General features: G+C 45.5%; 1 protein-coding gene across 1 annotated transcript in view; it reads right to left on the bottom strand.

The window, feature by feature from the left end:
- Nucleotides 1-15775, bottom strand: part of pianp (PILR alpha associated neural protein) — a 58207-nt gene that overhangs the window by 42404 nt on the left and 28 nt on the right. The window contains exons 1-4 of the mRNA XM_072460926.1: nt 15708-15775; nt 15373-15428; nt 12738-13132; nt 8194-8272 (exon numbers count right to left, since the gene is read on the bottom strand). The exon at nt 15708-15775 is cut by the window's right edge and continues 28 nt beyond it. Of these exons, the coding sequence (XP_072317027.1) occupies nt 8194-8272; nt 12738-13132; nt 15373-15383 (485 nt within the window). The 5' untranslated portion in view covers nt 15384-15428; nt 15708-15775. The remainder of the gene's footprint in view (nt 1-8193; nt 8273-12737; nt 13133-15372; nt 15429-15707) is intronic.

Here is a 15775-nt window from a genome sequence, read left to right as displayed (position 1 = left end):
AAGAAGTACAAAGAAAATGATGGGGATGTAACAGGGGGTAGAAGAGTAGACAGTGGGGTAGAGGAGGCGAGGGGTGGGGCAGGTCATAGGCTTGGATGAAGAGGTATGTTTTCAGGCGGGATTTAAATGTTGTGAGTGAGGGAGAGTGGCGGACAGGTTGGGGGAGGGAGTGGGGGATGAGGGGGTCAGACAGGTGGGGGGGGCAAGGAGGCGGTGTGGGTGAGGAGGCGGGTGTGGGTGAGGAGGCGGGTGTGGGTGAGGAGGCGGGTGTGGGGCGGGTGTGGGTGAGGAGGCGGGTGTGGGTGAGGAGGCGGGTGTGGGTGAGGAGGCGGGTGTGGGTGAGGAGGCGGGTGTGGGTAAGGAGGGTGTGGGTGAGGAGGCGGGTGTGGGTGAGGAGGGTGTGGGTGAGGAGGGTGTGGGTGAGGAGGCGCGCAGCAGAGTTTTGGACCATTCGGAGTCTATGGAGGGAATGGGAGGAGATGCCAGTGAGGAGGGAGTTGCAGTAGTCAAGGCGGGAGGAGATGAAGGCATGGATGAGGGATTCAGCAGCGGGGAGGGTGAGGCAGTGTCGGATTTTGGCGATGCGGCGGAGGTGGAAGTATGAGGTCTTGACGATGTGGCTGACATGGGGAGTGAAGGAGAGGGTGGGGTCCATGATGACACCGAGATTGCGTACCAGGGTAGAGGGGGTGATGGTCGAGGTGTCGATGCTGAGTGAAAAGGGACCAGTTTTATTGAGAGTGGATTTGGTGCCAATGAGGAGGAGCTCTGTTTTGTCACTGTTCAGTTTGAGGAAGTTGTGAGTTAGCCATGTTTTTATTGTAGAGATGCAGGTTTGGATGTGGCTGAGGGGAGGGTTTGGATGTGGGTGAGGGGAGGGTTTGGATGTGGGTGAGGGGAGGGTTTGGATGTGGGTGAGGGGAGGGTTTGGATGTGGGTGAGGGGAGGGTTTTGGGTGGATTTGGTGGTGAGGTATATCTGGGTGTCGTCAGCGTAGCAGTGAAAGTCCAGGTTGAGTTGGCGGAGGATGTGACCAAGGGGGAAGATGTAGCAGATGAAGAGGAGGGGGCCGAGGACTGAGCCCTGGGGGACCCCCTGCGTTACTGGGGAGAGAGTGGATGAGTGACCGGAGAGGGAAATGAACTGTTGCCTGTTGGTGAGGTAGGATGTGAGCCAGTCAAGTGCAGAGCCCTCAACACCCAGTTGGCGCAGCCTTTGTAGGAGGATGGAATGGTTTATAGTGTGGTTTATAGGAATGGTTTAGACCTGGTTTAGACCTGGTTTGGTCCTGGTTTGGTCCTGTTCTAGTCCTGGTTTAGTTGTGTTTAGTCCCAGTTTAGTCTTAAACTAGCTTAATCAGCTAATTAGTTATTTTATCATTATTGCAACAGCTCTAGTGTTGAGGATATTTTGCGCGACACCCAGAGGTGGCGCTGTGTGTCGTGTGGTGCAATCATGACGTCATGGTCCTCTGAAAAACCCGGAATAGCCCTGCACTCCACCAATGGCTCTTTGTAAGTACCTGATCTAAACCCGCTCTATAATTACCTGGACACGACGCACACATAACACAGCCTGGTGAGGTTTGAGATGGTCTGAAAACTCCAGAACAAAATGGATTCAAACGGCACATTTTCAGGTGCTTGTGATCGATCGGTTCACATCAACGTACGTCACACGTCAATAATAGACATGTGGTGGATCAGAGACATATACATCTATTTTCATAATAGCAAAAAGGGTGCACAAAGCCTGAAAGGTGTGTGCTTCGTCTCACAGCGCAATGTAAGCAATAAAAAGCTCAAATTAAAAACGCAATATCTAACAATAAACACAGAAGCTTTCAGATACTCACAAGCCACATTCCCGTTGCTAGATTTATTAGTCCATTATATTTTACCTGTAGCTAATAATTTTTATACATAACTCACTACAATAAAGCCACATTTGCGTGTTTAAAATTCAGCCGTACTTTTGAGCGTGTGATTATTGTTGTATAAATGTCAGAACCAGAGCTGACAGTCAAAGTTTCGGTCTGTTCTGATGTTTGAGCAGTTGATGCAGATTTCCTTTGGCGCGTACATTTGTTGACATTTGTCTGGCATTACCCGATACGAGCCTTCAGGTTTACCCCGCCGCTAAAACACCAGCACTTTTTCATCCCGCACTCCTCTGCAAACAGCCCTCGCTCTAATCCTATTGTGAAACTTACCGTAAACCCAACAGAAATGACCTTTACTCAATAAACCACAAGCAGCCTCTCATAGGTCACTGTGCGCGGTCACTCGTAGCCTTTTTTGCATAGTTTATCTTTAAATCTATGTGCTTTCATGGAGACGAGGAGGTGAAGGTACAGGTCAGATCCGTGAAGGGGCCACTGACAGTAGGAATGCATGGTTTTAAAGCAATTAAACACCTCTAATTGAATATGTGAAAGATGTTTTATATAAGTTTAATTCTATACTAGAACATTTCAGGCAAAGCAATCCCCATGGAAACGAGCACGCTGAAGACCCTCGGTGAGAGGAAGTGCACATTAAACTGTCTGGAAATCTCAGTTTCCAGTAAAGCCAGGGACACACAATGAGCTGAATAAAGTACAAAGATAATTACAATAAATTCTGGCTTTCAAATGAGTAGTAGACCTTTGAAAGATATAGAAATGTTGGACCTGCTTGGATCGGCTTGCAAATGAACTCAAATTCAATCAATTCATGTTTGAAATAGCTTAGAAAATGGCTTATTTTAGTTATGCTTCTGCTCAGACTTTAACTATATTCTGAATGGCCCGAAGCTGTTGGGCAGGAGAATGGCCCTCCATCTTCCACAAACACAGGAAAACACAAATAAATGAATATCAATCCAAATTCTAGTTGTGTTTACAGGACTATATCAGTGTTTACTCAACTTTTTCTGCTCATTTAAAGTAAATATTCTTCTAAATGTCCTTATTTGGGTTAGTCCTAATTTACCACTCAAGTCATTATTTTATCCCTGGTTTAGCCTTGGTTTGAACTGGTGTAGTTCTGTTTTAGGCCCGTTTCAGATCAGGTGCTGTATGTTTTCTAGACGCAGTCCTTGATAATCGGACTTGTTTTAATACCTTTCTTTTTACTTCGTGCCAAAGAAAACAATCTGGTTCAATCACGATCACAAACTGTACCTAACGGCAGCAGATTGAACCCCAGAGCATTACAGACTAGAAATATTTGGTCATCTGTCCATGCTACAGACAAAGATCAAGGCTAAACTGGGATTTTATACTTTTCCCACCTCGGCGAAACGTTGATGAAATGTCTATCCTTAGTTTGTCTCCGGTGACATCATTTATGGTTGTGCTGGTGAAAATGGCCTTGCTGAATGAGATGTGATGTATCATTCTGGGATGGGGTTTGTTCCCTCTCAGACACTCTCAGGTGAGCCGGCTCCCGCTGCAGTCCCGCCGCGACATGCACCGCCTCATATATAAAGGTCTCACCCCGCCCGCCTCCATCAGCCCCGCCTCCATCAGCCTCGCCTCCATCAGCCTCGCCTCCATCAGCTCCTCCTCCATCAGCTCCTCCTCCATCAGCTCCTCCTCCATCAGCTCCTCCTCCATCAGCTCCTCCCAGAGAGAACACTCCACACTCGCAGCTCAAGGCCAGCTCCTCTCTCGTGTCATTTCCATTTGCTGCTACAAATTGATTGGAATTTGGCTCCCTAAAACTGGAGTCTATGCTTTTTCGTTCTGCTTTAAATATAAACTAAAGGACATTTTTAAGTTTACAAATGAATGATGTGTAATTTAGTTAAAGCAAATCGTTTATGTGTTCACACCCTCTCCCTTCCCCTCGGGTGCTCCTCGCACACCAAGGCCAACATTGTAAATAAGAACTTGCTCTAAATGTTTGTCTGGTGAAATAAAGGTTAAATAAACCACAGCAGCAGCAGTAGCTTTAGGGACAGTGTGCTTTTTTTCTGATCTGAAGGTCGGCAGTTTGAATCCTGCTCTCGACATAAGAGTAGAGCGGTCAGATCTTCGGACCCACAGGTTGGGGGAGCGATCGCAGCAGCCTCAGGTGAATACTGCCTTGAAAGTAGAAAAGTGCTATATAAATGTGACCATTTAAGCATTAAGTGTGCACTCACACCAGGCTTTTTAAAGTGATCGCACATAAGATGAGGCCACATGAGGCCAGTTCTCTCCCTGCACAAACTGAACCACAGCCCGGTGACGTCGTCATGGAGCACTATTCTTCTTTACACGTTGTCCTGAACTGCTCACGTCGTAGCTGAAATAACCAGCTCGATTTGTGGCATGAAATATCTCTGGGCTTACAGTGTGAGCCAGATATAATATTGTGCATGCTGTCATTTTGTCTGCTCAGAACAGAGACTCACGATTACCAAGCAGGAGGATTATACTACATGGTTCTGGTCCATCCATCCAGACACAGGTAGAACATGCAAACCCTTAGCAGAAAGGTCCCACACCTCCCAAAAGTTTAACCTCGGAACTTCTTGCTATGAGATTTCAGTGCCAACAACTCAGTCACTGTCAATAATGTTGATTTACGACCTTGAATCTGGATCTCTACGGCATTGAGCTAGCTCCGAGCGAGCCCACCAGCCCCCCGCGCCCTCCGGCCGCGCTAAAGTACGGCGTGTCGTCGGTACACGTTTATATACACATTTATATGAAAGAGGAACTTCACGAACGATCGGGACACGCACTGGAATCGCTTTAAATTAACTTGTTTTGACTTTATTCGGCTGGATTGAGTGTTTTCGTCGTGTCGTTGCTATGTGCCTTGGCTCTGAGTCCCCCGGCTCCGGCCCCGCCCCCCGGCTCCGGCCCCGCCCCCCGGCTCCGGCCCCGCCCCCCGGCTCCGGCCCCGCCCCCCGGCCCCGCCCCCCGGCTCCGGCCCCGCCCCCCGGCTCCGGCCCCGCCCCCCGGCCGGCGCCGTACCGCGTTTCCACAAAGGAGGAACTCATGAAACTGCGGAGAACAGTCGTCTTACCCGGAGATCGTCACGTTATCCCGTCGCAATACTGACCTAACCTAATACTGATGTGCAATTCTGTCGTATGTGCAATTACTGTGAAATTCATGTGCAATCTATGTGCCGTCGAGACACATATTCATGTGCAATTACTGTCGGGATCACATGAAATGGTATTTATTTATTTATTTGTCTATGGGAGTTTTTATTTATTTATAGGAGATCTTCTACTGAAAGTGTTTTTCAGACTTCCTATAAGTGATCTGTTCTTCTGTATCTACCTCTGTATCTACCTGTGTTGCACCAATGAAATTTCCCCATGTGGGACAATAAAGGAATATCTTATCTTATCTTATCTTATAAGCAGTTTCAGTCCAGACACTACAGGCCAAAGTCATTATTTTCAATTGTAGGTTTTTCGGTCTGTTTTGGCCTCTCAACATAAAGACTTTCACATGGAAACAACAAAATTGTCCAATCTCCTCCTACAGCTTTTAAATCATTGTATGTATTCCACTCGCAGTCATACTTGCATGTACCTTAAAGGCCGTCTTCTTTAAACTGCATTTTACTCCACAGCAATATCTTAAAGTAGCTCCTGCACACAGCAAACTTTACAAACTTGTACCTTTTTTTTGACAGCCAATTTTCCCTCTAATTTACGCAAAAATCAAAGAAGAAATCCAAAATTCCCCCTTTTCATTTTTGGATCTGATCTATATTTTATCTGATGTCTACAAAAGAAACCAAGATAAGTAAACCTGGCTTTGTCCATTTTTCAGATTTAAATCTCCTAAATTGGTGCAATTTTGGTCATTTTTACACATAAAATGCCTATTTCTATATAAAAACATGACATGATGAAAAACTAATTGTACCAATCTTTTTACATGTATGTGAGCAAACTACAGGAGACCTTTCACACTGATTTCTTTACATTTAAGATTCTTTCCTATTCACTTGCAGTGTCTCATCTTAATCTAACCTTGACAACCAAATTAAAAAGATTAATCTGAATTCACAACAATCTAGATCTTCAGATTGGTTTCTCCTTCCACCATTAATGTAATAATCACCAAAGACTTATCTACACTGGAGGACACAGGACATTATGGACCACACTGCCAGAGCACATCAGAAACTATGGCAACTACACACACACATCTTTCAAATTGGTTGAAAATCAATCAGTCACGCACACATAGATAATCTCACGCTTGTTTCTTGGGCTCCTTTAAGCTTGAAAAGAGGAGGACTTTTTTTCTTTTATTATGCCTTTTCTGTCCACCATCTGATAAAAGAGAACAATCAAGCTCATCACGGGCACGTCCAACTTAAAAAAAGAACGCTATAACCCTCGCATCTCCGGCCAAATCAACCGTTATCGGGATCGGTTTGTACTCTCGCAAATACAAACATAATAATCCTACATTCACAGCGTTTGAATAGGTCTTTCGCATGCAAAAACATTAATGAAATCGGCTCCAGCTTCGAAAATGAAATCGTCAAGACCCAAGAACATCTACGGTCTGGCCATTCCTCCAACCGCCGCGTCACTCCTCCTTATATTAACTGAAAATAGTCCCAATTTGACGATCTGATAGTCTGCACTTGTGATCATTTATAATTGAGAGTAAATCAGACAAAAAGAGATTAAAAGACCGCAGCGTCTCAAAGTCTTCACTTTGAAACGCGGCTCGTTTCAGTCGGGCGTTTTAGGACAAATCCGCCCCAACTATTTAAGCCTTTTAAGTGTTGATTATGGTCGTCAACAGCCTCCGTGTGTTGTGTGCGTCTACTTTTCCAACAGGTGTTTAATGTCTCGCGATGTGAAGGCGTCCGTCTGCTGTTGTGCCGTCGAACGTTAACGGCGGAGGGAAATTAAGCTGTTATGTTAGCTCGTAAATGTGTTGCAGACGCACCGATTAACACGCGCCGTCCCAATTCAAATGAATAGATTTACAACGCTCCATCTCGACCCCGCACCGTCCCTCCTTGACCTCTACGTGGGGCCCTACAGTGCACTCAGTCACAGTTGACTCTGGCGCCCGGGAGGGGGGAAAAACGCAAAAAAACTCAGGTAAAAAATGCATTCCCGTGATAAATATTGATCAAATCCGACCGGCACTTATTTATGGACTTACATATTAATCATACAAGTCGTAGTCAAGATGGAGCTCACTTTAAATATCCAAACAGACTGCGTTTATCATCTCTTTGCCCGAGATGTATCGATCGTTTAACGTCGGCGACTTCACACCGTTTATTTAAGCGCTGTATTTATGTTTAAACGCCGCTTTCACTCAGTCGTGTTGTGTCTGGCTTGTCCACTGTGGTTTTTCCAGCCTCTCGCAATGCATTGTGGTCTATTCTGAAAGGTCAGCGGTGAGCAGAGGAGCCAAAAATCTGTAGAGTTATAAATGATGTGCCCCAATTAGAACTCAAAAGTAGTACTGCAGATAATGACTCATGCTAGAGTAACAACTACTACATGAGTTTGGACATAAGACGTATCTAAAATGGGATTTCTGATTTGTGAGGTGATGTAATCGGACCGACAAAGCATTAAATAGTGCAAAGATTCTGGTAAAAAAAAACTAAAATAACAATTATGAAAGCAAATCATATCTGAAGGTAAGATGTTCTGACTTTAAAGCTGTGTACCTCGGCTGTAGGACTCCAGCGATGGAGATGGTGAATGGATACCTCTGGAGTCTATGGAAAAAGACTAATATTTTGTTTTCTGAATTTTTCCTTGAATTAAACGCTCCATTTGTGTTTAATTTAGCCTTTTGCTCACTGGTTTTGTTCTGTTTGTGTTGAACGTTTGAATCGTTTAATTTGAGCTTATTTTCACTTAGACTAACTCTAACGGTGGAAAAGTAACCAAAACTCGAGCAGGAGTACTATTACTTCAAACCAAATATTATTCAAGTAAAAGTTTAGTTTAGTCTTTATTTGAAAGGACAATGTACAGAGCTCATAAAAAACAAAGATGTTGTGTATCAGATTGTAGCTCATTCCCATAGTAAAACAAAGTAAAAGTACAATATGAGTAAAGTACAATTTCTTCAGAAAAAACGACTCATGTAAATGTATAACATCTGAGCTCTCTTGACATCACTTTTCAAGGTGTATTGTGGGAAATATTGACCCGAATAGCACCCTGCTGTGGGGTAAATTGTGCGGGTGCGGCATCTCGTGTACGTACCAGAGTTTCGCTGCTACTACGACCGCCGTCAGGATGAGCAGTGAGGAGATCGTCACGGTAACGTAGAACTGGGGGTCCACTGCAAGAAACAGACACAGAGAGAGCGGCGTGACGATGGCGCCCACGGCAAAACAAGGGGAGAATCGATGCAGGCGGCAGAACATTAAATTGGACGTGCAACTGTCTCAGTGTCGGTCGGTTTCGGCTCCTGAGCGTTGAGCACTTTATGAGGCTTTACGGTTGTGCGCTGCAAGACGTGAGACGTACGCTGGGAAAACAAGGACACTACGACTACATGAGTGCGTTTTAGACTCGATTTGAGTCGATTTAGCCTTTTATTCGAGTGCAATACGACCTACATTTGCAAATTATGCTTCAAGTTAAGTCAAAATGTGCTCAAAACACGCTATTAGATATTACTGTATTTTTCACACTATAAGGCACAGTTACAAGCCTTTCATTTTTCTCAAACACGCCTTAATTCTGGTTGTGCTTATTTTGGGTGGCGAACGTCCTGTTTCGCTTAATGCGCCTTATAGTCCGGTGCGCCTTATATATGAAAAATTATCAAAAATAGACCATTCATTGACAGTGCGCCTCATAATCCAGTGAGCCTTATAGTGCGGAAAATATGGTAATGATTTTAATTAATTCAAGAGTGTTGTTGCAGTCATGGTTTAAACTACTTCAATTACATTTTGACCTATAGTAATGATAATTTAAAATAATAATAATAATAATAATAATGATGATAATGATAATACATTCAATTTATTTTGTGCCACTTATTCATGGACTTTGAGAACCTTTGACCATTCGAAAGATAGAATTAGTATTTCAATTTTACTCTTGTGTACTGTGCTCTTTACTGTGCTCTTTTGATAGCACAATAATAACAAACAATATCATTTTGTAGACAATATAAAGTCATTTTCAACACAAAATAATCATACTTTCTTTTTGTTACCATGCGGTTCTTATAAAGGTCAAGATCATTCCAAAACTGCCCAGGAAAGGTCACATTCTCCAGTTTATGTGATTTGATTTCAGGTTTGATACGAGGTCTAGTAATGATTAGAATCTCTGATATAAAGAATGTGATAAACAATATTTTGCTTTGACTTGTTTTATCCCTCTGAACGCCGTGGTTATATTAAAGGTGCACGGTGTAACTTTGTCTCCATGGAGATGAGATTGCCTTGCCTCGAATGTTCCACAGTTTGTACGCATTAAACATAAATATCTCCATGGAGACAAGTCAGTCACACCGTCAGGCCAAGTTACAGGTCAGATCTGTGGAGAGGCGAGGTAGCATGTTTTGCAGGGTATTATTCACTGTGATTGGATGAAAAGTTTAATGCCGTACTGTGGGACATTTCAGGCATCACCATGGAGACAAGCAGGTGGTGAACACTACATTTTGCACCTTTAACTCTTTTCATGACTTTTATGACTGTTGGTGGTTTTAATTATGTTCAATTATGGTTTTAAGATCATTTAGATTGAAATAAGAAAATTAAATTAACACAAGTTAGAGTTGTGCCTATGATTGGACGACTAATGTTACTAAAACACAGTTAAGATAATGATATTCAGATTTTGTATCACGTCATCATGTTTTGAACTCTGCTCTACTTCTGGTCATTTTCAACACATTTTTCAACTTTTCTTCTCAAACTGACACTTGCACACTGATGTAAAACTACTGTATCATGTATATTTACAACAGGTTTTACTCCACCAAATAAAGCCTTAAATAAAGCATGGACCAAAAGTGAATTTATTTTGAACAAATGGTTTAGCATGATCATTAATAAATACCTTAGATTACCAAGCCTTTGTTCATGCTTTATTAAGGATGATTAAAGTGTAGAAAGTCAAATTCCCTAAACCCTGTGCTTAATGTCTTTTCTTATGTCAGTCTAAAATGATCTAAAGGCTAATTCAGGCGTAGTTTTATTATAAAGTGGTGCTGCTTTTTCTTACGCATTGGCAGAAAATTAAGAAGCGATGTTTGGAAACAAGTTGAATAATTTGGGCCCATCAAGTAAATCAGTCTAAACTAGAAAGTTCTATGCAAATGAGTGTTTATGTTTATAAATCGAGCCATTTGAAGTCGGTGATTAATCCAGACGCAGACGTGTCTGTAGCCGCCTGTGTCTGTGTCTGCAGCCGCCTGTGTCTGTGTCTGCAGCCGCCTGTGTCTGTGTCTGCAGCCGCCTGTGTCTGTGTCTGCAGACACAGGCGGCTGCAGACACAGACACAGGCGGCTGCAGACACAGGCGGCTGCAGACACAGACACAGGCGGCTGCAGACACAGGGGGCTGCAGACACAGGCGGCTGCAGACACAGACACAGGCGGCTGCAGACACAGGGGGCTGCAGACACAGGCGGCTGCAGACACAGGCGGCTGCAGACACAGGGGGCTGCAGACACAGGGGGCTGCAGACACAGGCGGCTGCAGACACAGACACAGGCGGGTGCAGACACAGACACAGGCGGCTGCAGACACAGACACAGGCGGCTGCAGACACAGACACAGGCGGCTACAGACACAGGGGGCTGCAGACACAGGCGGCTGCAGACACAGACACAGGCGGCTGCAGACACAGACACAGGCGGCTACAGACACAGGGGGCTGCAGACACAGGCGGCTGCAGACACAGACACAGGCGGCTACAGACACAGGGGGCTGCAGACACAGGCGGCTGCAGACACAGACACAGGCGACTACAGACACAGGGGGCTGCAGACACAGGCGGCTGCAGACACAGACACAGGCGGCTGCAGACACAGACACAGGCGGCTGCAGACACAGACACAGGCGGCTGCAGACACAGACACAGGCGGCTACAGACACAGGGGGCTGCAGACACAGGCGGCTGCAGACACAGACACAGGCGGCTACAGACACAGGGGGCTGCAGACACAGGCGGCTGCAGACACAGACACAGGCGGCTACAGACACAGGGGGCTGCAGACACAGGCGGCTGCAGACACAGACACAGGCGGCTACAGACACAGGGGGCTGCAGACACAGGCGGCTGCAGACACAGACACAGGCGGCTACAGACACAGGGGGCTGCAGACACAGGCGGCTGCAGACACAGACACAGGCGGCTGCAGACACAGACACAGGCGGCTGCAGACACAGACACAGGCGGCTACAGACACAGGGGGCTGCAGACACAGGCGGCTGCAGACACAGACACAGGCGGCTACAGACACAGGGGGCTGCAGACACAGGCGGCTGCAGACACAGACACAGGCGGCATGTCGCCAGCGCTCTCATGGACTCCGGCTCCTGGCGCACTTATTTAGAAGTCTGTCATCTGGTGCAGCAGCAGAAGCCACCGAGGGGCTTATTCACAGCACGGAACCGTTTGCTGAATGCCGCTCTCAACTACCATTTCATTGCAACTGTCCTTGTCTACAGAAAGTGGGCGGATTGAGGCGGGGAAGCTCTACGGCTGCAACAAGGGATGTCACGATCGTTAGGTCATAGATAATCGGGATTATTCAGGTCACAATATAATCCTGAGCATTTTAGAAGCAAAAAATGAAGCAAGAAATTGCAGTGGAAACAAATCAATGGTTTGAAGTGACATTTCAGCACTTTTGATGCCATTGTATCAATGAATGATTTGTTTCCAGTTTGATCATTTTGGTGATTTATGATACAATGATAAACTTTTTGGTTGGATCCGAACAGCAGATATGCCATAAGTATAGGTAAAGTTGTTACCTAGCAACAATTGTAAACAAGGGCCAAAACTTACTAATTTACACAATAGCTAACATTTGACTATTACAAATATAATAACACCTATATTTTGTTAAATTAACATTTAAACTGTCAGAAAAATGTGTTCTTCATGTGTTAAACGTCTCTTTTTAAAACTCAGCGCCATTTTCTGTCATTTTCAACTTTTCCAGCTTTTTTTTGAACAAACTGTCATTTGACTGACTGATAAATATTTCATATTATCCCACCAAATAAAGTCAGAATTAGTAAAACAATATCGCCCACCCACAGTGTTGGGAAGTAACTAAATACATATATGTACCAACCACATCAGAATACTAATTTTGAGTAACTCTATCTATACAGCTCCAGTCACACTTTCATTTGGTGATATAGAATACAGTAGTTTACATAAATCAAAGACATGCTTTGCAGTACTTGAACATGCAATTCAGGCATAAAACAGCACAGTATTAGTAAGAAAAATACAGAAAGCGTCTTGTGTATGTGCAATTTATCCATCTCTACTTAGTGATAAATAAATAAAGCATGGACCAAAAATGGATTGCAAACAGAGCAACAAATATAACGCTGTTTTACACTATAATATATGAAAGTATTCCAAATATTCAGAATTATACGATTGGACCATGTTACAAAATATATTTAAGAGCAAGTATTCTTTAAGTAAGTACATTTTCAAAGTTTTCTTCCCAGCACTGCTCGCTCGCAACAAGTGAAAGAAACAACAACAACAACAACACTACTCCAATCCTTTTGTGCACGTGTGGTTCCCCACCTTGCCCCGGCTCGGTTTCCTCCGCCTCTGTGCCCTCGTCCTCCGCTCGGTCCTTGGGCAGCAGGGGCGTGTCCCCAGGTGGGTTTGCACTTCCAGGTGAACCATGGGGCCAGTCCTGGGCCGTGGTGCTGCCCCCCACCAGCTGCCTCCCCGGGAGCGACAGCGGCTCCGTCTCCTGGCTCGAGATGAAGTGGTAGGTCTCATCCTCCAAGGGCTGCGTGGGGCCCCAGACCACGGCCCAGAGCGGCGTGGGCGTGCCCTGGGCGGTGACGGACAGCTGCTCCTCGGCCTCTCTGTCGTCACGGTTGCAGGCGGAGGGCGGGGGCAGCAGAGCGACCAAAAGGAGCGAGAGGAGCCAGCGGAGGGCAGGCGGTCGTGAGGAAACTGGGATGGAGCTGGAAAAGGAAAGAGAGCAGCACGTTTGAATAGAGTGTAGGGGGTAGGGGGTAGGGGAAACTTCCCGGCAACTAAAATGCAACTTTGAGTAAACTGTTGATTTAGTTTTATGCGTCCCCTTTTAGAATCCAAGGCTATGCAACTGTTAACTGAGATTAAGATTCAGAAATGTCTAATTAGAGCTGGACTAATATATGAATTAATCGGCCATCAGCCTTAATTCCCCAGCACAGGCACAGAACACACATAAAGCTTTATTTTACCACTTTAGTGTGAAGAGGGCACTGCATAAAATGTGACTGCACTGCTCATTTGTAGATTTGTGGTAAAACAGGGAGTGGGTTTGTAGAAAACTTAAATTGCAAGAAAATGTTCCATATCGGCAATAAGTCAGAAAAATATATGAGTCATTTTGAGTTAAATGGCACAATGTAAAGTTTATTTAAAAGTTTTCCTCCTCGTCATATTTGTTTATCACAAGAAACCATGAAAAAAGGAGATTTTTGTCATATTGTTCAGCTCTACTACAAACGCTTTGGCCATTTTGCTCCTCAAGATGTTATTGATAAAGCAATGTTTAAAACAATAAAACCATCTGCAAATTCAGATAATTGGCTGTACAGTCCTCATTTATTTTCCTAAAACTTGCAGACCGTCTGACCAGCACTTGCTTTTGTGAAGTTGGCTCTTCTAATCCGGTGACGACCCGGCATTGCCCCCTATAAACACTGGAAATATATAGTCCAGTGAAGTCGTGCCCACTCTCCACCAATGTTTCACTCCCCTCCCGGCCATCAGTCACAATGACACCTGCGTCTGCGCCTTCCACCGCGTCTATCCATCTCACCATCTCTCCATCTCACCATCTCACCATCTCTCCATCTCTCCATCTCACCATCTCTCCATCTCACCATCTCACCATCTCTCCATCTCTCCATCTCACCATCTCTCCATCTCACCATCTCACCATCTCTCCATCTCTCCATCTCACCATCTCTCCATCTCTCCATCTCTCCATCTCACCATCTCTCCATCTCTCCATCTCACCATCTCACCATCTCTCCATCTCTCCATCTCACCATCTCTCCATCTCACCATCTCACCATCTCTCCATCTCTCCATCTCACCATCTCTCCATCTCACCATCTCTCCATCTCACCATCTCTCCATCTCACCATCTCTCCATCTCACCATCTCTCCATCTCTCCATCTCTCCATCTCACCATCTCTCCATCTCACCATCTCTCCATCTCTCCATCTCTCCATCTCACCATCTCTCCATCTCTCCATCTCACCATCTCTCCATCTCTCCATCTCACCATCTCTCCATCTCACCATCTCTCCATCTCACCATCTCTCCATCTCACCATCTCTCCATCTCTCCATCTCACCATCTCTCCATCTCACCATCTCTCCATCTCTCCATCTCTCCATCTCTCCATCTCACCATCTCACCATCTCTCCATCTCACCATCTCTCCATCTCTCCATCTCTCCATCTCACCATCTCTCCAGCTCACCATCTCACCATCTCTCCATCTCACCATCTCTCCATCTCACCATCTCTCCATCTCTCCATCTCTCCATCTCACCATCTCTCCATCTCTCCATCTCTCCATCTCACCATCTCTCCATCTCTCCATCTCACCATCTCACCATCTCTCCATCTCACCATCTCTCCATCTCTCCATCTCACCATCTCTCCATCTCACCATCTCTCCATCTCACCATCTCTCCATCTCACCATCTCTCCATCTCTCCATCTCACCATCTCTCCATCTCTCCATCTCACCATCTCTCCATCTCTCCATCTCACCATCTCTCCATCTCTCCATCTCTCCATCTCACCATCTCTCCATCTCACCATCTCTCCATCTCACCATCTCTCCATCTCTCCATCTCACCATCTCACCATCTCTCCATCTCTCCATCTCACCATCTCTCCATCTCTCCATCTCTCCATCTCACCATCTCTCCATCTCACCATCTCTCCATCTCTCCATCTCTCCATCTCTCCATCTCTCCATCTCACCATCTCACCATCTCTCCATCTCTCCATCTCTCCATCTCACCATCTCTCCATCTCTCCATCTCACCATCTCTCCATCTCTCCATCTCACCATCTCACCATCTCTCCATCTCTCCATCTCACCATCTCTCCATCTCACCATCTCTCCATCTCTCCATCTCACCATCTCTCCATCTCTCCATCTCACCATCTCTCCATCTCTCCATCTTACCATCTCTCCATCGCTTCGGCGTTCACTTACACGCCACCGCTCCCCCGTTCCTCTCTCTGAAAGAAAGACAAGAAAAGGGATGAGAGACAGAGAGGAGAGAAGTGAGGGCAAGAGGAAAAAAAGAGGATGTCATGTTTTTTCCCGATCTTTCATTTCTATGTTGTAACGGAAAACCCCGAATAAGACGCGCGGTCAAGACAATTACGCGCGCGCTCGAGACAATTACGCGCGCTCTCCCCGCCGTCCTCCTCTCAAACTGGACACAAACATTATGCACCAAAACAGTTGCATAACGTGTAAAAAAAAAGAATGATAAATGAACAGGCTCTACTTACCGTGCGCACACCTGGGTGAAGCGGACGCGTCACCATCCTAGCCCGCGATGCGAAGAGTGGCGCGCGCC

This window comes from Eucyclogobius newberryi, unplaced genomic scaffold, assembly GCF_026437365.1.
Source record: "Eucyclogobius newberryi isolate DKJ021-1_F unplaced genomic scaffold, fEucNew1.0.hap1 SCAF_3, whole genome shotgun sequence".
NCBI lineage: Eukaryota > Metazoa > Chordata > Actinopteri > Gobiiformes > Gobiidae > Eucyclogobius > Eucyclogobius newberryi.
This window is presented reverse-complemented; position numbering and strand designations above follow the sequence as displayed.